Source organism: Microtus oregoni, unplaced genomic scaffold (assembly GCF_018167655.1).
Source record: "Microtus oregoni isolate MIOR12 unplaced genomic scaffold, Mior012 000006F_ref0000085, whole genome shotgun sequence".
NCBI lineage: Eukaryota > Metazoa > Chordata > Mammalia > Rodentia > Cricetidae > Microtus > Microtus oregoni.
In genome coordinates this window covers 44,488,436-44,509,418 of record NW_024543065.1, presented here as the reverse complement: position 1 = coordinate 44,509,418, position 20,983 = coordinate 44,488,436, and the positions used below count along the sequence as shown (strand labels likewise).

Below are 20,983 nucleotides of genomic sequence, written 5' to 3'. Positions count from 1 at the left end.
TTGTCTTACATCAGCATTCTTTGTAATGTTTGTATATTTGTGTTTTGAATCATGTGCTGTAAATGTATTTCTGCTTTGTAAGAGATATGAAGACTATGATTGTTAGTTCACATTGAAATCTAATTGAAAAGCCTTTTGGTTTGTTGTGATGAGTTTGTAAATGAGATAATAAAAATTAATATTTTTCCAAACTTACTGCATTAGGTGTGTGCATAAGTGTGCCTGCATGTGTGTGTGCAGAGCGTTGTCTGTGTTTATGCGCGTGAGGGAACTTGTGCGAGTTCAGAGGAAATGTTCGGGATTCAGTGCTGTCCTTCCACCATGAGGGTCCTGGGTTTTGTACTTGAGTTGTCAGGGTCGGCAGCCAACATTTTTACCTGCTGAGCCATTTTGTCTGGTTGAATATTAACATTGCTACACTTCATCTTAGCATTAGGAATATGATATTAGCATTTGATTTAGCCCAGCTTTGAATCAGTCACTGTTGTGTATTTTCCATATTTTATGGTCACACATTTTTTTACTTATCCTTCCATGTTTTTGCATTTTTGTGTGTTTTTGAAAAAGATTTCTTTTTACATGTGCATGCACGTGTTTCTAGGCGAACTAAATGTGGGGTGGGGGAAAACTGTACTTGAGTGCAGTACCTGTAGAGGCCAGAGGAGGGCAGAAGATCCCTTAGAACTCGAGTTATGACTGTTGGGAGCTGCCTGATTGAGGGCGCTGGAACTCAAACTCTGGTCCTCTGCAAGAGCAGCAAATTATCTTCACTGCTGAGCCATCTCTCCAGCTCTAGCATGTGGGTCTTATGGAGTAAACTCTTCCTTACATTTCTCATTTTTAAAACCCCAAATATCTCAGGAATAGGATTACTTTGGCCTTGCCAGGGAATCCAGATATTTGAATTGACGCCTCCCTCAGTAGGCCCCACCGCATGATTCAAGCCAGCTCAAACCTATTTTTCAAAAGCAGGGAACTGGTCAATATATATATATATATATATATATATATATATATATGCATATATGAATATCTAGGGCATCATTTTTCCTAGGAAGAGGTACAGCAATGTCTACTCTGCCAGTTAAGACACTGACAGACTAAAGCAATGATTCCCTTCCAAGTCTGGCGTGGTGACCAGTGAGTTTATTGGAGTGAGCTACGGCCCCATGGTTGTGGTGTACGGGGGAATGTGAGTGTCTTGGGAAACTTCACTCCAGCATGGGCAGTGTCCCGGGAAAGCTGTGTTACTGGAGGCCCTGCACACGGTGCTGACAGCCGCCTCAAGTTTACCGTTTGTTTAATCTCTGGGAGGCGCCTTAGTGAGTCTTCCGGATTTACTGCGTGTATCATGAGCCTCTCAGGCCTTCCCCGGTCTTCATTTAGACAACACGTTTCAGTCTGGAGGAAACGCAACACCAGAAGGTGGACAGGCACGGAAATAAAACAACCAGTGTACGCTTGGGTTAGCGTGAAGACAGTTCCCTCCACACCCACCGCAGAGAGCAGCACAGAAGGCTGGGAACTGTTTTAAAGAGTTTCTGGTGAACCCCAGCATGGCTACAGGGGAAACGTGTTGGAAGTGGGATTCTGGACCTTCCTGTGTCTAAACCACAGGTTCCAAGATGGCACCTGTGGATACAGCCTCCTCAGAGCAACTTTCATGTCCTTATTCCTCAGGCTATAGATTAGTGGGTTCAGAGTGGGCGTGAGGATAGAATAGAAGACAGCAGCCATGCGCCCTTGCAGAGGGGCATAGCGGGCTGTGGGCTGCATGTAGGCAGAACTTCCAGTGCCATAAAACAGGAGCACTGTGGCCAGATGGGAGGAGCACGTGGAGAAGGCCTTCCAGCGGCCAGCCGAGGAGCGGATGTGAACCACTGTGTACACGATGAGCACGTAAGACAGGCAGGTGAGGGCGAAGCAGGTCATGATGACGCAGCCACTGACTGCAAAGCCCGCAGCCTCATGGCCTCCAGGGTCACCACAGGCTAGATGCATGAGTGGGGGAATGTCACAGAAGAAGTGGTCGATTATGTTGGGACCACAGAAGGACAAGGTGAAGGTATTGACCGTGTGGAAGGTAGAAAAGAGGAGCCCACTGACCCATGCCACCACCACCAGGGAGATGCAGGTCTGAGAATCCATGGTTGTCCCATACGTCAGGGGCCTATAGATGGCTAGACAGCGATCAAAAGCCATGGAGGTGATGAGAAAACATTCGAGAGAGCCAAAGCAGACGAAAGCAAAGAGTTGGGATGCACAGGCCACGAGGGAAATCTCTTTGGTGTCTGCCATGGCAGCCACCAGGGCCCGGGGCAGAGTGGTGGATGTCGAACAGAGATCCACCAGGGAGAGATGTTTGACAAAGAAGTACATGGGTGTGTGCAGGCGAGTATTGAGAGCCACCGCTACCATGATAGAGACATTCCCCAGAACTGTAGCCAGGTATATGAGAAGGAAGGCGGCCGTGCTCAGCCGCTGTAATGCAGGGACCGTGGAGAAGCCCTGGAGGATGAAGAGAGACACTGCAGAGAGATTGGCCATGGCGCGTCTCTGGGAAATGGGAATAAGGAGAGTCCGTGGAGAGAACGGGCAACCATAGCAAGGACCTGCGAGGAAAGGAGGAAAAGGAGGTGAGGTGTTCATGTTTCTAGCTTTGGCCAGAGACACTTTGGACTGCGTTGGGCAGGGATTAGTGCAGAGATCTGTGGTACCCGAGAAAGCCCTGACAACAGGTGGCTGTGAGTGCCCAGCCATACATGGAACATCTGTATCAGCTTCCTCTCTCTCTCTCGGGGCTCAGGGAGCGTCACGGGGAGAGGAAGAATGCAAGGGCCCAGAGGATGGAGAAGGGGTGCTGTGAAAAGCTGTCCTCAGCCGTGACATGGCTGTCGCACCACCAACCTAGAGCAGCTGTGGCTACCCACACAAGCCAGGTGTAATTTCAAAACGGGTAAGGGAGCTTCTGGGGTCACACCTCTGTCTGGAGAGTTAATGGCAGTTAATGGTAGCAAGTCATTTTTCTTTGAGGTACAGTGACTGGTAATTTGGTCACACCCCTGTGGATGGCCGTAGGACCATGAACATACGGGCAGTGCTAATAGGACTCGGTGGGGGAAAATAAGTTAACAGTTATCAAAGGACATGAAGTTGTAAGGAAGACGGGGTGGGTGCTGGGAGGGAGATGGGGGGTAATGAGGGTGGGTATGATCAAGATATATAGTATACATGTATGAATTTTTAAAAGAATATATAAAACCTTTTTGTTTTTGCCTTCCTTCCTTCCTTCCTTCCTTCCTTGAAAAAGGATTTCTATATGTAGTCCTATCTGTCCTGGAACTCACTCTGTAGACTGGCCTGGTCGCAAAAGCAGAGATCCGCCTGCCTCTGCCTCCTGAGTGCTGGGATTAAAAGTGTGCACCACCACTGTCGGGCCTAAAAACCATTTTTTTTTTTTAAAGGATGAGTTGCCTTGATGGGAATGTTCATGTTTCTTAATTGAAACCCAATTGTGTTTGTTATCTTCCATTGAAATCCCAAACTCAAAGACCTCACAGAGACACCAGGCATGTAAGAGCATCTAGCTGGGTGGACGTTAGGGAATGGTGGAGATGGGGAAAATGAGTATTCTGTCCAAATGAGGCTTTGCAGTTCCTCGTCTGTATGAAGAGTCTCTTGACTCTCATAGATCGCCAATTCAAATGTATGGCTCAGCTGTAAAATGCTTGCTACATATGCATGAGGCCCTGAGTTTGGTGCCCAGCACCCAGCTAGAAAAGCTGGCCCATGGCACGCACCTGCACTCCCAGGCTGCTGGGGTAGAGCTATGAGGCTTGCTGGCCAGTGGCTAAATTGCCAGTCGCGGGTTCAGTGAGAGATCCTGTCTCAAAGAATAAGGGGGAGAGCGACTGAAGACGTTCGATGTCTGCCTATGGTCTCTGTTAGCTTAATGCTTTTGTTTTATCATACACCCATCTGTCCCATCTTCTATCCCCTTTGAGGCAGGATCTCATGTAGCTCAGGTTGGCTTTAATTTCACTGTGTAGCTGAGGATGATGCTAAACACCTGATCCTTCTACCTGCACAGTTCTAGTGATAGGGTCACGGGTGTGCATGACTGCCCAGTTTAGGTGCCCAGTTTAGGTGCCCAGTTTGAGCTCGGGATTCAGGCTTGCCAGGCAAGCACTCCACCAATTGAGCCACATCACCAGCCTTCTGTGCATATGTCTAGGCAACTCCAGGGTTCTTAAGTAGAATATTCGGTGTGAGGTCTAATGATCTACACCCCCTCCCAAAAAGCAGGGGTCATTTCTTACTCATCTCTTTACTTCCCAGCATCCTACAGGAAGCAGCGCACAGCTGACCTAGGTGCGCAGTTATCTCTACTGCTCACCCACTTTGTGCAGGGCAGGCACCGGTATGCTGCCAGTGCCCCCGTCCATGGGCCCCACTAACTCTAGTCATGGGGTAGGGTGACTGCCAAACACTACAACTTCATCCCAACGGCTCTCCTTCCTCAGCAGCTCTCAGCTTGCCCCCAGGTCTGGTTGGAAGCCTGAGACCACTCCCTCCCTTCAGGACTCCCTGGAACCCTCCCAGCTGCTGTTGGACCCCCCCCCCGGTTGCCCTGTCCTACCCAGAAGTAAAAGTGCTAAGTGAACACCACCATCTGTGCCTCTTTCAGGAGGCTCCCTGCCATTTCTCTTCTTCCTCCCTCCCTTTGCCACAGAATGCTCCCTCTTCAGGATCCAGGTGTCTGCATGAGATGGTCCCCAGGCATACATAGAGGACTGCGCTTACTTCAGTGGGATCATCAGACACCAACTTCATGTGTTACTATACAGTGATGTTCTAGGAAAAAATACTGATTGGTGAGATAGTGCAGTGGGCAAAGGCGCTTGCTGCCAAGACTGACAGCCTGAGTTCAACCCTGGGGTCCACAGGGTGGATGAAGACAGCTATTACCACAAATTCATTTCCGTGTGTGTGTGTGTGTGTGTGTGTGTGTGTGTGTGTGTGTGTACCTCCCCCAAACACAGGTAAATAAATAAAATGCAATAAAAACATTTTTAGAAGAAATCCAGCATCCAGCCTCCATCCTCACTGTCTTTTGGAAAACCTGTGATAATTGCATGTGAATGTGTCTCCTGCTGCCCGCTGTACAGAAGGGTGACCCCTCCCTGGGCTGATACCACACTAGACGTTTTGTGCTACCTCAGCCATGCAATAACCAAGTGTTTAAATATCTCTGGGATCCCCACTGCTTTGAATGCCTTCTGCAGCACCTGTTTACCTTCTTGCCCATCCTGGGAGGCAGTTATCTCTTTGTCCCCTATCTCTCAGACAGAAAACAGAGACAGAGAGCCCAAGTTCTCATAGCTACAGCAATTGAAGTCCTCAAAAGAAGCCTTGTGGGTATTCAAGGGCCCACAGACTCTTATACCATGACTGACGGGTGAAAACTCGCAGGCTCTTGAGAGCCAGTTAGTGTAGACTATCTCTAGGCCTTTTAACAGTCGGTATTAACCTCCGCAGCCAACGTTTTCCTTACTAGATAGAACTCCCAGGTAGTCCATGACTCAGGAGATAGATGTGAGTTGAAGGCCGGCCTCAACTACAGAGTGAACTTGATTGAGATCAGGCCCAACTACAGAGTGAGTTTGACTGAGGCCAGCCTAGGAGATCCTGCCTCAAATAAACCACCCCACAAAACCTCTTGGGTTTTATGATGAGACCAATAGACCCTTAGCTTCTGAACCCTATCGAAGAGTCACACACCCCTTCTAGTCTACCTATATATTCTACATATACCTATCTGATAAGACCACATTTGGCTCACTTTACTTCTGTGACTGTAAAGTAACCAATGTCACTTCCATAGAGGGAACCTGTCTGTCGGGGTAAAGGCTAACACTCAGTCTGTGTTCCTGAGTGATGGGGATTTGGCTCAGAATAACAACTTCCTTGTTCTCTATAAAGCAGGTTAATGTTATGTTGGTAGTGCTGTGGAAGAGCTAGGCTAAGCCAACCTCACAACCCCAGATGTGCCCACTCTGCGGTCTCAGGTGTCCCAGGCACAGAATGGCAGCTGCTTACCTGGCTGCTGGCCACTGCCCCCATCCGGGAGTTGAAGCTGAAGCCTATTTGGTGCTGGGCTGGGCTAGTGGGAGGCCAGTTCCTCGAGAGGCTATTTGGGTACAGGTCCAAGGTGGGAACTCCTAACTCAGGGATGAAGTCACACTTCTTAAGCTATAGCAAGGAGGGCTTTGGGGATGAACCAGGTCGGCTAAAGTCCTCGACGTTGGCTCTGAGCCACAGCTCCACCTCTGGGCTGTTTCTTTCTGCTTTTCTTGGGAGTTTGCCCAGGCTCACCTCTGGGACTTGTGTTCTGTTCTAAACTCTGAAATTGAGGCTCTTTGGCAGGCAGGAGATCAGTCCTGGCTCCAACTATGAGATTTCTAGAATATTCTGATCATCCTCTATGGTAGTGGGCAATATGTCATTTACTATTTTACCTTTATAGTTTCTTTGGATTTTTTTTATTTTATTGAGCTCTACATTTTTCTCTGCTCCTTTTTCTGCCTCTGCCCTCCCCTTTAACCCTCTCCCATGGTCCCCATGCTCCCAATTTACTCAGGAGATCTTGTCTTTTCTACTTTCCATGTAGATTAGATCCATGTATGCCTCTCTTAGGGTCCTCATTGTTGTCTAGGTTCTCTGGGATTGTATTTATAGGCTAGTTTTCCTTGCTTTATGTTTAAAAACACTAATGAATGAATACATATGATAACTGTATTTCTGGGTATGGGTTACCTCACTCAATATTATGTTTTCTAGCTCCATCTATTTGCCTTCAAATTTCAAGATGTCAGTATTTTTTTCTGCTGTGTAGTACTCCATTGCATAAATGTGCCACATTTTCCTTATCCATTCTTTGGTCAAGGGGCATTTAAGTTTTTCCAGATTCTGGTTATAACAAACAAAGCTGCTTTGAACATGGCTGAGCACATGTCCTTGTGGCATGATTGAGCATCCTTTGGATATATACCCAAAAGTGGTATTACTGGGTCTTGAGGAAGGTTGTTTTCTAATTTTCTGAGAAAGCACCACACTGATATCCAGAGGGGTTGTACCAGCTTACATTTCCACCAGCAATGCAGGCGTGTTCCATTTACCCCACAACCTCTCCAGTATAAGTTGTTATCAGTGGTTTTGATCTTGGCCATTCTTACAGGTATAAGATGGAATCTCAGAGTTGTTTTGATTTGCATTTCTCTGATGACTAAGGATGCTGAACATTTCCTTAAGTGTCTTTCAGCCATTTTAGATTCCTCTGTTGAGAGTTCTCTGTTTAGGTTTGTACTCCATTTTTTATTGGATTATTTATTTTTTTATATTTTGGAGATCAGACCTCTGTCTGATGTGGGGTTGATGAAGATCTTTTCCCATTCTGTAGGCTGCCGTTTTGTCTTGTTGACAGTGTCCTTTGCTTTACAGAAACTTTTTCAGTTTCAGGAGGTCCCATTTATTAATTGATTCTATCAGTGTCTGTGCTACTGGGGTTATATTTAGGAAGTGGTCTCCTGTGCCAATGTGTTCAAGTGTACTTCCCACTTTCTCTTCTGTGAGGTTCAATGTGGCTGGCTTTATGTTGAGGTCTTTAATCCATTTGGACTTGAATTTTATGCGTGGTGATAGATATGGATCTATTTTCATTCTTCTACATGTTGATAGCCAGTTATGCCAGCAGTATTTGTTAAGTATGTTTTTTTTTCATTTGATATTTTTTTGCTTCTTTGTCAAAAATCAGGTGTTCAAAAGTGTGTGGATTAATATCCAGATCTTCAATTCGGCTCCATTGGTCCTCCTGCCTTATTGTTATGCCAATACCGGGCTGTTTTCAGTACTTTAGCTCTATAGTAGAGTTTGAAGTCAGGGATTGTGATGCCCCCAGAAGTTCTATTGTACAGGATTGTTTTGGCTATCTTGGGTTTTTTGCTTTTCCATATGAAATTGAGTACTGTTCTTTCGAGGTCTTTGAAGAATTTTGCTGGGGTTTTGATGAGCATTGCATTGAATCTGTAGATTGCTTTTGGTAAGATTGCCATTTTTACTATGTTAATTCTACCTACCCAAGAGCATGGGATATCTTTCCACTTTTTGGTGTCTTCTTCAATTTCTTTCTTCAAAGATTTAAAGTTCTTGTCGTACAAGTCTTCCACTTGTTTGCTTAGACTAATTGCAAGATATTTTATGCTATTTGTGGCTATTGTGAAGGGTGATGTTTCTCTGAATTCTTTCTCAGCCCATTTTTCATCTGTGTAAAGAAGGGCTACCCATTTTTTTTAGTTAATCTTGTATCCTGTTACATTACTGAAAGTATTTATGAGTTGTAGAAGTTCTTTGGTAGAATTTTTGGGGTTGCTTATGTAAACTATCAATCATCAGCAAATAGTGAGAGTTTGACTTCTTCTTTTCCGATTTGTATCCCCTTAATCTCCTTTTGATGTCTTATTGCTCAAGCTAGGACCTCAAGAACTATATTGAATAGATATGGAGAGAGTGGACAACCTTGTCTTGTTCCTGATTTCAGTGGGATCACTGTAAGTTTCTCTCCATTTAGTTTGATGTTGGCTGTTGGCTTGTTGTATATTGTCTTTATTATGTTTAGGTATGTTCCTTGTATCTCTGCTCTTTTCAAGATCTTTATCATGAAGGGATGTTGTATTTTGTCAAAAGCTTTTTTAGCATCTAATGAGATGATTTTAGTAAGGAGGACACGTGTTTGTTTCCCACTGCCCAGACTCCCGAAATAACCACAAGGAAACTGTATTAATTAAATCACTGCTTGGCCAATTACTTAAACGTATTGCTAGCTAGCTCTTACATCTAGAATTAACCCTTTTACATTATTTTATATTTTATTCTTGGCCTACTGGCAAGGTTTCAGCATGTCTTTCTCGGGCAGCTCCATGAATGTTTTCTTTGACTGATGAGTCTGTATCCTCTATTGTATATTCAATGCTTGAGATTCTCTCTTCCATCGCTTGTATTCTGCTGTTTATGCTGTATTTGTGGTTCCTGATTGTTTTCTCATGATTTTTGTTTCTATAATTCTCTTGGGTTTCTGTTTCTTTAATTCCCTCAGCTAGTGTTTTCTTTATTGTCTCTATTTTATTTTTCAAGTCTTGAATAGTTTCTTTTATATGTTTGGTTGATTTTTCTTGGTTTTCTTTAAGGGGTTTATGTTTTCCAATTTTTTGTTTTTCTTTTCCTCCATTTCTTTGAGGGAATTTTTCATTTCTTCTTTAAGGTCCTTAAACATTCTCCTAAAGCTATTTTTTAGGCCATATTCTTCTGCTTCATCTATATTTGGTTGTTTAAGTCTTACTGTTGTAGGGTCACTAGTTTTTACTGGTGCTGTGTTGTTCTTTGTGGTGTTGTGTGTGTTATTACCTTGTCTACCCATCTTTTCCTCTGATTGGTATAGTTGGGCTGTCTGTGACTCTGGTGATCAGTCTTCTAGATGCCAACGTATTCAAAGCCTAGATGGTTGCTCCTTGTGATGCAGTCAGTGCCACAGGTCCAGTCACCCCATTGGTCACTCTGTGTTCCTGGAGGTCACCTGGCACTCCCAGGATTCGCTCTGTTCCTGCTCCTGTGGAGTTCACTGTCTCATGATTGCTCCAGCCTAGGTTGCTAGCTCAGTCCTGTTTCCATAAATGTCCCTGGTCTGGGTCCGCTCATGCTCCTGTGGAGTTTGCTCTCTCAGGCTTGCTCCAGCCTAGGTCACTGGCTCAGTCTTGTTCTTTGGATTTAAAATGGTCTCAGACAGTTATTAAATAGGAATCTCACATACAAATATCTTTAAAAAGAACTTCAGCAGATAACCCAATACTGTAGATAAAAAATTAGAGTATTCATTCTCACATCAGTGGACTCTTAGTCTGTTTTCATTCTTTTGGCCAAGGCCAATGGTGCTGTAACTGGCGTTCTTACATCTCTCCCAAATATCGCGGGTTTTAGACTGGAGGGTTGGTCCACTAGATGTGAGCTCTTGCTGCACAATCCCAAGGAGCAGAGTTCAGATCCCAGTACCCACAAAACAAACCAGGAATCCTGTACACTCCTGTAACCCAAGATGTGTCATGAGCAGAGACAAGAGAATCACTGGGACTTGTCAGCTTCCAGTCTAGCAAAGAAAAGGAAAGACCCAGATTCAGGAAGAGACCCTGCCTCAAAGGAATAAGTGGAGAATGCTAGAGCTGGACACTCAGCACTCTCTCCTATCTCCACACCCCCTGGCATGTACATCCACTCACATGCAAACAAATACTTTCAAATAAACATTTTAGGTCATATATGTTTACTCATATACACATAAATTAAGTCTTAAAAATGAACATCTTAGATTATATATTTCTAAGTGTGTTCAACAAATTTCTTTGTGGATTATTTAATGTCCTTTTGTTCATCATTAACCTTGAGTTTGGTTACACTTATAAATGGCCTCTCATTTTCAAGACATTTTCTTATTGATTACAGTGAATATTAATTCATATATATTGTTGGTCTATCCTGTATCTATTTGTTTTATTAATATTTTACTTTTCCATTTTCATTGATGTGTATGGTTTGTGTATATACATATATATATATATATATATATATATATATATATATATATATGCATATGTGTTTTCATGTGTTTGGTCACCCATGTGTGTATGTTTTTGTATGAGTATGCATGCATGTGGAGGCTTCAGGTTGATGTTTAGGATCATCATCAAAAGATCTTCCACCTTAACCACTGAAGCTGAGTCTCTCACTCAAACTCAAAGCTGACCCATATGATCGATCACTAACAAGCTTGCTCTGGGGAATCCCCTGTGAGGCTGGAATTACAGGCAGGCCACCACACCCATCCAAATTTACCCAGTTCTGGGGATCTCAACGCTGGTCCTTATACTTGCATGGTAAGGGCTTTAACCACTGAATCATCTCCCCAACCATATCTTGTATCTATTTACAAGATAAAGCATACCCTCTTTATATATAGGCACAGATTTTTTTCAATAAATTGGAATCACTGGATCAATTGGTGTGCACACTTTATTCATGGGAAATTATTTAACTCAATTTGTATGTGCTTTATCACTATCTATGAGTTATGTGCATGAGAATCAATTTTTGTCTTTATGACTAACTGGATAGTTTTTAAACTCACGATCTTCCAGTGACCAAAGAATCATTGTATTTTTCTTTTGGTTTAAATTTCCACAGTGCATTATCTTATATTATCTGTAATTTGAACAGGATCTAGTATCACTTTAGAGATAAAACTCTGGGCATGTCTGTGAGGGAAGTCTCTAGCATAGGTTAATTTAGGTGGGAAAACCCTATGGGCTCAGATTCCAAGGGCTGAATACCAGCCATTCATCTCTCTCTGCTTCCTGACTACAGTGAAGTGGCTGCTGCCCTTCCTCCTGTCACCAGGCTTTCCTGGCCATGCCACTCTGAAGGGTGTGTGATCCTATCTATTTTTCAAATATTTGTTTATTTGTGTGTATGCAAGTGCATGCACATATACAAATATGTGTGGCGTCCAAATATACATGTATGCACAGACCAGAAGAGCACACCAGATTCCCTCCTCCATCACCCTTCACTTACTCTTTTGAAGTGGGCCTGTCCCTGAATCTGGAGCTTCTGTTTGCTCACCTAGGCCAGAAGCCCCAGCCTTCTTCCTGTCCCTGGAACCAGGGTCACAAGCATGTGTGAGATGCCTGGCTTGCTGCATGGGTGCTGGGATTCAACCTCTCGTCCTCATGGTTTAACAGTGAATGCTCTTAACCACTAAGCAATGCCTCCATTTGTTTTAACAATTATTTATTAAAATATAATTCTTATTTCATACATTTTACCAGAGCATATAGCTAAGTACATTTTGTGTTTTTATCTTTAATTAATCTTCCTTAATAATAAAAGCGATTGCTGTCTTTACTTATTTAACATTGTCTAAAGAGCCTTTCTTGTTAATGACTACTTTATTTTATTCATTTTTTTCAAGATATGGTTATTTATTTATTACCATTAAAGACTTATATTTTTTTGTTTTTTGTTTTGTGTTTTGTTTTTTCGAGACAGGGTTTCTCTGTGGCTTTGGAGCCTGTCCTGGAACTAGCTCTGTAGACCAGGCTGGTCTCGAACTCACAGAGATCCACCTGCCTCTGCCTCCCGAGTGCTGGGATTAAAGGCGTGCACCACCACCACCCGGCAAAGACTTATATTTTTGACTGGGCTCAGACTTAGAAGTAGAAGCTCTCAGCAGGAACAGTTTATGTTTCTTGGTGATCTGTTCTTGGCACTCTTCTTTGGTTTCCTTTATCCTCTTGGCCAAAAGTTCGGCATATTCTGCAGCCTCCTCTCTGTTTTACTTTGTTGTTTCTTCAGAGCAACATGATGGCATCTGTGCTGCAGGACACATGGAGTAACAAGACGCTGAACCTTGGGTGCTAAAAATATAGAATCCTTCTTGAATTTGAGTGCCATTCTTGCACAGGGGCCATGCTAGCTTTTTCTGTATCATTCCAGTTTTAGTATATGTGCTACCAAAGTGAGCACTATTTTACTAATTTTATTACATTTTCTTTATGTATGTGTGAGAGCGTGTGCATGTGCCACACTGTGTGTGGGGATCAGAGGATAACTTGTGGGAGTTGGTGTTCTAATTCTACCATCTCTGTTCTGGGGATTGTACTCAGCTAGATCATCAAGGTGGGTCACAATCACTTTTACCCACAAAGCCATCTCATTAGAGTGGGTTCAAATTTTTTGCCTACTCTTTAATTTGGTTTTCTACCTATGGTGATTAGAATGGCCCCCATAGGCTCCTATATTTGAACGTATGGTCTTTAGGGAGTGGTGGTACTTGACAAGAGGAATTAGGAGGTGTTACCTTGTTGGAGTAGGTGTGGCCTTGATGGAGGAAATGTGTCACTGGACATGGGCTTTGAGGTTTCAAATGATCAAGTCAGGCCCAGCGTCATCTTTCTCTTTCTGCTGCCTGTGGATCAAGATGTAGAACTGTTGCCTTCTCTAGCACCATGTTTGCCTGCATGTCGCCATGCTCGCTGCCGTGATGATAATGCACTAAACCTCTGAAACTATAAGCCAGCCCCAATTAAATGCTTTCTTTTATAAGAGTTAAAAAAAAAGAGTTATCATGGTCACAGTGTCTCTTCACAGAAATAGAACAGTGACTAAGACACTGCCATTTTCTTATTCCATTCTAGTAGCCCTTTAATATATTTAATGTGGATGTTTATGAGCCATAAAAGTTCACACCCATTAGGAGAAAACACTCCCCAGCCAAAAATAATAATCTAAATATCTTGACTGGGCAGAGACTAACATTCCACTTGGGCTGGATCAATCACCAAGCCAAGGGGCACCTCCAGGAAGGTGGGCTCACCTTGAGAGGCACTAAAGAAATGGGCAGAATAATTAGTCCTCAAATGAGGTGCTGAATCCCCAGCACTAGCACCACAGCTTACAAGGCTGCAACCACGCCATTTCAGAGGTCTGCCTGCTTTTTTTATTATTTTTATTTTTTTAATTAATTAATTTATTTATTAAAAATTTCTGCCTCCTCCCCGCCATCGCCTCCCATTTCCCTCCCCCTCTCCCAACCAAGTCCCCCCTCCCTCATCAGCCCAAAGAGCAGTCAGGGTTCCCTGCCCTGTGGGAAGTCCAAGGACCTCCTACCTCCTTCCAGGTCTAGGAAGGTGAGCATCCAAACTGCCTAGGCTCCCACAAAGCCAGTATGTGCAGTAGGATCAAAACCCAGTGCCATTGTTCTTGACTTCTCAGCAGTCCTCATTGTCCGCTGTGTTCAGCGAGTCCGGTTTTATCCCATGCTTATTCAGACCCAGTCCATCTGGCCTTGGTGAGTTCCCAATAGATCACTCCCATTGTCTCAGTGTGTGGGTGCACCTCTCGTGGTCCTGAGTTCCTTGCTCGTGCTCTCTCTCCTTCTGCTCCTGATTTGGACCTTGGGATTTTAGTCAGGTGCTCCAATGTGGGTCTCTGTCTCTGTCTCCTTTCCTCACCTGATGAAGGTTAATATGCAGGAGGATGACGATATGTTTTTCTTTGGGTTCACCCTCTTATTTAGCTTCTCTAGGATCACGAATTATAGGCTCAATGTCCTTTATTAATGGCTAGAAGTCAATTATGAGTGAGTACATCCCATGTTCCTCTTTTGGGTCTGGCTTACCTCACTCAGGATAGTGTTTTCTATTTCCATCCATTTGCATGCAAAATTCAAGAAGTCCTTGTTTTTTACTGCTGAGTAGTACTCTAATATGTATATATTCCATACTTTCTTCATCCATTCTTCCATTAAAGGGCATCTAGGTTGTTTCCAGGTTCTGTCTGCCTGCTTTAAAAACTGAACTTTTCCTTTTCTTCTGTCTCTTTTCTAAGCAAGCTTCCTTTAACACTTTGGACTCCGCCAACAGTTTGGGCTTTCTTTGTCTCTAAAGTCTCTATCCCAACTTTGGCTGCTTGTCTACCATATGTCTAGACATCATATGTCTAGACACCATATGTCTAGAGACCATATATCTAGAAGGGTGGTTTATTGTTTGTTTGTCTTCTTTCCTCCATTCTCCTACAGGAAGGTGTTAAGGGTTATACCTTGCCTGCCCTGGGGTTTTCTTTTAAACTCTTAACAAAATTTTCTTTGAACTTCTGGTTTAGTTCATTCTTAAATTATTTTATTAGTAAGATTAAGAACCCCAAGAGAGGAACCCAATTGTGTGAGTTGTACATGAAGTTCAGCATGGTAACATACCCTTGAGGGACTTTCCTGCAAAGGACATAGCCTGAGAGGTAGTTTTAAAATCCTGCTTGACACACTGAACCTGATAGAAGAGAAATTGGGAGGTACCCTACAACAGATGGGCACAGGTGATTGCTTCCTAGGTATAACCCCAGAAGCACAGACATTAAGGGCAACATTGAATAAATGGGACCTACTGAAACTGAGAAGCTTCTGTAAAGCAAAGGACACTGTCACTAGGACAAAAAGGCAACCCACTGACTGGGAGAAGATCTTCACCAACCCCGCAACAGACAAAGGTCTGATCTCCAAAATATATAAGGAACTCAAGAAACTAGACGTTAAAATGCTAATTAACCCAATTAAAAAATGGGGCACTGATCTGAACAGAGAATTCTCAACAGAAGAAGTTCAAATGGCCAAAAGACACTTAAGGTCATGCTCAACCTCCTTAGTGATCAGGGAAATGCAAATCAAAACAACTTTGAGATATCATCTTACACCTGTCAGATAGGCTAAAATCAAAAACACCAATGATAGCCTCTGCTGGAGAGGTTGTGGAGAAAGGGGTACACTCATCCATTGCTGGTGGGAATGCAAACTTGTGCAACCACTTTGGAAAGCAGTGTGGCGGTTTCTCAGGAAATTCGGAATCAACCTACCCCTGGACCCAGCAATACCACTCTTGGGAATATACCCAAGAGATGCCCGATCATCTGACAAGGGCATTTGTTCAACTATGTTCATAGCAGCATTATTTGTAATAGCCAGAACCTGGAAACAACCTAGATGTCCTTCAATGGAAGAATGGATGAAGAAAGTGTGGAATATATACACATTAGAGTACTACTCAGCGGTAAAAAACAATGACTTCTCAAATTTTGCATGCAAATGGATGGAAATAGAAAATACTATCCTGAGTGAGGTAACCCAGACCCAAAAAGATGAACATGGGATGTACTCACTCATAATTGGTTTCTAGCCTTAAATAAAGGTCAGTGAGTCTATAATTGGATATCCTAAAGATGCTAAATAAGAAGGTGAACCCAAAGAAAAACATATAGCTATCCTCTTGGGTAGGGGAAGTAGACAAGATTGCCAGGCAAAAATCGGGATCTTAAGGGTTGGGGGGAGGGGGGTAAGGGGAGATGGGGAGAGAAAAGTGAGAAGGGTAGGATGGGGAGAACTTGGGGCAACGGGATGATTGGGATAAAGGAAGGTTGGATAGGGGAGCAGGGAAGCACATATCTTAATTAAGGGAGCTGTCTTAGGGTTGGGAAGAGACTTGGACTTAGAGGGGCTTCCAGGTTCCCAAGGCGAGGTCCCCAGTTAGTTCCTGGGGCAGCTGAAGATAGGGAACCTGAAATGATCCTATCCTATAGCCATACTGATGAACATTTTGCATATCACCATAGAACCTTCATCTGGCAATGGATGGAGATAGAGACAGAGACCCACACTGGAGTACTGGACTGAGCTCCCAAAGTCCCAATGAGGAACAGAAGGAGGGAGAAGAAGAGCAAGGAAGTCAGGACCAAGAGGGGTGCACCCACCCACGGAGACAGTGGGGCTGATCTATTGGGAGCTCACCAAGGCCAGCTGGACTGTGACTGAAAAAACAGGGGATAAAACCGGACTCTCTGAATATGGCGGACAAGGAGGGCTGCTGAGAAGCCAAGGACAATGGCACTGGGTTTTGATCCTACTTCATGTTCTGGCTGTGTGGGAGCCTAGCCAGTTTGGATGTTCACCTTCCTAGACCAGGATGGGTGGGGGGGGGAGGACTTTGGACTTTCCACAGTGCAAGGAACCCTGACTGCTCTTCAGACTTGAGAGGGAGGGGAAGAGGAGTGGGGGGAGAGGGTGAGGAGTGGGGGGACGGGGAGAGGAGTGGGGGGGGGGGAGGAGTGGGAGGCTGGGAGGAGGCGGAAATTGTTTTTTTCTCAATAAAACAAAAAGAAAGTTAAAAAAAAATAAAATCCTAAAAAAAAAATAAAAAATAAAATCCTACTTGAATTATTATGTAGAGACCCAAACATGAGTCGATGTGTATGGAGTGAACTTAGAGAGTCTCATAATTGATGTGGTAAAAATAACAGAAATAACACACAATGGCAATAGTGAACACACAATGTTTATCTGTGCCCCATTTCTATCTATAACAATATAATAATAATAATAATAATAATAATCTGTCATCTATCATTTACTATTTATCTTTCTATCTTCTATCTGTCTACTATCTTCTGTCTATCAGTCTATCTATATTCTATATATTCCCTGACCTGGGGTTTTCTTTTAAACTCTAATACTTTATTTATGCACCATTTATCCAAGTTGATCTATATATCTACCTATCATTTATTTGTTTTCTCTCTTTCTGTGTATCATGTATCTGCATCCTAGTAACTTCTGTATACCAGTCTATATCTGTCTACAGCCTATCCCTTTATTTACCTTTCTATCTATATTCTATCTATTTATCTTTATTTTATTTCTAGCTTCTATTTATCTGCTATCTAACTATATATCTTCTATGTTTTACCTGTCTTTGACATATCAACCTATATGTATATGATTATCTATCTTTATATATTTATCAATCACCTGCCATTTATATGCTTATTTTTTGTATCGTATTTATTTATTTATCTCTTCCTATTTATCCTTCTGTCTGGCATCTATATATTCCCTACCACCTATCTTTTATCTGTATATCACATATATATCTATATTTATCAGTCTATCCAACTATTTGTTCTTTTTTTGTCTTCTATCACCTATTTGCTTTTTAATATCCATCAATCTTCCTTTTTATCTGCCTATTATTTATCTATAATATATATATATATATGTCTGCCTGCCTCTCTATCTTCTATCTATCTATATATCTATTCTATTTATCTATCTAACTTTTTATCTATCATCTATGTATGCGGCATGTATGTATGTATTTGTCTATCTTTTATATATCTATCTACTACCTATTATCTATCCTTTATATATCCATCTTTTATCAATTTTTTGTTTTCTACCTACTTATCTATCTTCTATGTATGTATGTGTGTATGTATGTATGAACAATCTAACTGCATCATGCTATGACTTCTCTGCCCATCTGTCGTTACACATCTCCTTTTATCCTAACAAAATCTCAATGACATAGGTTCTACATATTCCACTTTTACAGGCGAGGAAGCTGAGACAAGACAATTTGTGTGTGTGTGTGGGGGGGACAAAGCCTCAAAGGTAGCATATGGGAAAGCCAGGATTTGCATTTGAACTCACGCATATGACTCTACCTTTAACCATCGTGGTTTAGTGCTAGGGGTGAGCTTTGGGCTTTTATCCTGAGTACATGCATGGATAATAATAACATTTATTTGTGCAGAAAAAAAGCTGAAGGAAGATTTCGAGACATACGGGCCTGTTTCTGCCTCCGTGTGTTTGCTAAGAGATGTCTGTTAGGCTTTTGTTTGGAAATTCTGGGTAGGTTTAAAAACCAGGAGGAGTTGATCACAGGAGAAGATAAATAGATATGTGGGAACATATACAGACAGACAGGAAGACAGACAGACAGATAGATATTCAGAGAAGCTATGAGTAGAACATCAATAGTAACTAAAATCACAGAACTGAGGGAAGTTGGTAGTGTGTGTATTTGTGTGTGTCCAAGAAATCATTTCAACTCCAGTGTAACATCTTTAGCCTTGACTTCTGGGTTGACTATCATATTCAGTATCTGTGGAGAGGTGAGATAACTCACAGAACACAACACAAATACCCTGAACTGATTGCAGCCAACGTCAAACTGCTCTCTAAAGCCCCGAATGCCTCTGGAGATTCCTCTCACCCGCGATCACAAGTTGGAAATTCCAAGAGCTCTAACACAGTTTAGATGAACACAACAAAGCACTCTCCTAAGGCTCATTAAGTTGAAACTCCTGATGGCTTCCCAAGGGTGAGAATTGCCGCTAACCCTGGAGCACCCAGCAAGGTCTCCTCCCCACAGGACGGGAGTAATTGGCTTCCATTTCATTTGGGGCAGCCTCTAGAGATGAGAGTGCTATGCTTGTTAGGAGCAGACAAGCCCAGGCTGGTCTGGGAATCACAAAGAAACTTTTTGACTGCTTAAACACATTAGCAAAGAAGCTGATGGTGGCTGAGACCTCCCCCGGGGCCAGCAAGTTTGTCTCCGTGCTGAGGAAATGCACCCTCGAGGTGCCAGGAAGGAAAAGACTTTTGGCACAGCCATGCATGACTTGGTTCCATGAGAGCCTAGCTTGCCTTCTTTGAAATGAGAGTGTGGGTGAATATGGTGCTGCCACGCCTCTCTGAGTCTTCAGCACCCGAAACAGTGCATTGCTTGCAGCACACTGGAGAAGACAGATAGGTGGGAAGCGACTGAGTGATAGCGCTGAGCAATTGAAAGGACTCACATGGATGTTTTCTTGGCGGTAGTAGTTCCCAATTTGAGATGACTCAGTTTATCAGGAGACCGCTGGCAATGCCTGAGGATGTTTTTGATTGCCACATTGGATGGGGGATACTGAGATTGAGTGTGTAGAAACCAGGGATTCTGCTTAGCATCCTGAAAGCACACAGGGCAGCCTCTCACTACAATAAATGATCAGATCCCCAAATGGCATAGTTAAGAAGCATTGTCTTACAGATTCCTTACTGTCCTACTCTACCCAAAAGCAACTTGTGGAAGGAAAGGATTTATTTTGCTTTCACTTCCTGGTCACAGTCCATCATTAACGGAAGTGATATCAGGAACTCAAGGTGGGAACTGAAAGACACGGGGCTACCTGCCTTTCATGAGGCGTTGCCTCTGACCAGGGAACTCACTCATGGTCAAGGAAATACGACAGAAGCCACAGAGGAATCCTGCTTGCTGGATTGCTCATAGACTCGTCTTCATTAGCCTTCTTAATACAGCCTAGGACCAACTGTCCATTGGAATGGTGCCAGCCCTCTACACCACTTAATAATCAAGACGGTCTCTTCACAGCCATGCCCCCCCACACCACTCTGATCTGGATAGCATCTCTATCAAGACTCCTTTCTCTGGTCACTTAAGGCTGTGTCAAGTCGATAACTCAAACTAAGACAATAACCCACTTCCGTCTTCTGGAGCTCTCAATGCACAAGGAGGAATAGGGGACCTGGGAAGATGACTCAGTGGACAATGTGCCAGTTGCAGAAGCATAGGACCCCGGTTAATCCTCAACACCCGGGTAAAAAGCCATGTGCAGTGGTTTGTGCCTGTAGCTCCTGTCCCAGAGGACAGAGACAGGTGGACCTCTGGGGCTTCTGGCCAGCCAGTCTAGAAGAAACAGAGCTCAGGTAGAGTGAGAGCCTCTATCTCAAATAGTAATGTGGAGAGTGGTAGAGGAAGACTCGGAGAGCTGTTCTCTTTCTGTGTTTGTCGAGACAGGGTTTCTCTGTATAGCAGCTCTGGCTGACCTCAAGCTCGCAGAGACCCACCTGCTATGTTTCCTGAGTGCTGAGATTAAAAGTGTGCAGCACCATGCCCAGAAGACTCAGATGTCAACCTCTGACAACACACACACACACACACACACACACGAAGCATACACAAATATACATGTGCATATATACACACATATAACACAAAAGAGAAGAGAGACAGAGAGACAGTGGAGATTGAGAAGATGAACAAAGGGGCTTGCAGATGGCTTGGTCAGTAAGTGTCTGCCATGCAAGCATGGAAATCTGAGCTATCTTCCCAGCGCCATTGTGAAAAGATCACAGCAGTGAGCACTTGCAATCTCCGTGTTCAGAAATCAGAGACAGGAGGATTCCTGGAGAAGGCTAGCTAGTCAGTCTAGATGAATCAGTGACCTCAGGGCTCAGTGGGAGGCCTTGTCTCAAAAATCCAAGGTGGAAAGCAAGTGGGGAAGACAGTCAGGGACTGGAGAGAGGGCTCAGAACTAAAAGCATTTCTGCTTTTGAAGAAGACTCAACTTCAGCTCCCAACCCAAACATCGTGTGACTCACATCCACCTGTAACTCAAACTCCAGGAGATCTGATGTTTTCTTTTGGCCTCTGCAGGTACTGCACACATGTATGTATGACACAATAAAAAATCTTTTAAAAAGATACTAAAT

General features: G+C 43.3%; 1 protein-coding gene and 1 non-coding gene across 2 annotated transcripts; both read right to left on the bottom strand.

Annotated features, from left to right (window-relative positions):
* Window positions 1–1,560: 1,560 nt before the first annotated feature.
* LOC121449848 (olfactory receptor 1019-like) lies at window positions 1,561–2,547 on the bottom strand. Its single transcript, XM_041654518.1, has one exon. The coding sequence runs from the start codon at window positions 2,545–2,547 to the stop codon at window positions 1,561–1,563; it is 987 nt and encodes a 328-aa protein (XP_041510452.1).
* Window positions 2,548–12,520: 9,973 nt separating this feature from the next.
* LOC121450243 lies at window positions 12,521–12,627 on the bottom strand. The gene has a single exon (XR_005974572.1). It is a non-coding gene; the product is annotated as a U6 spliceosomal RNA (small nuclear RNA).
* Window positions 12,628–20,983: the final 8,356 nt, after the last annotated feature.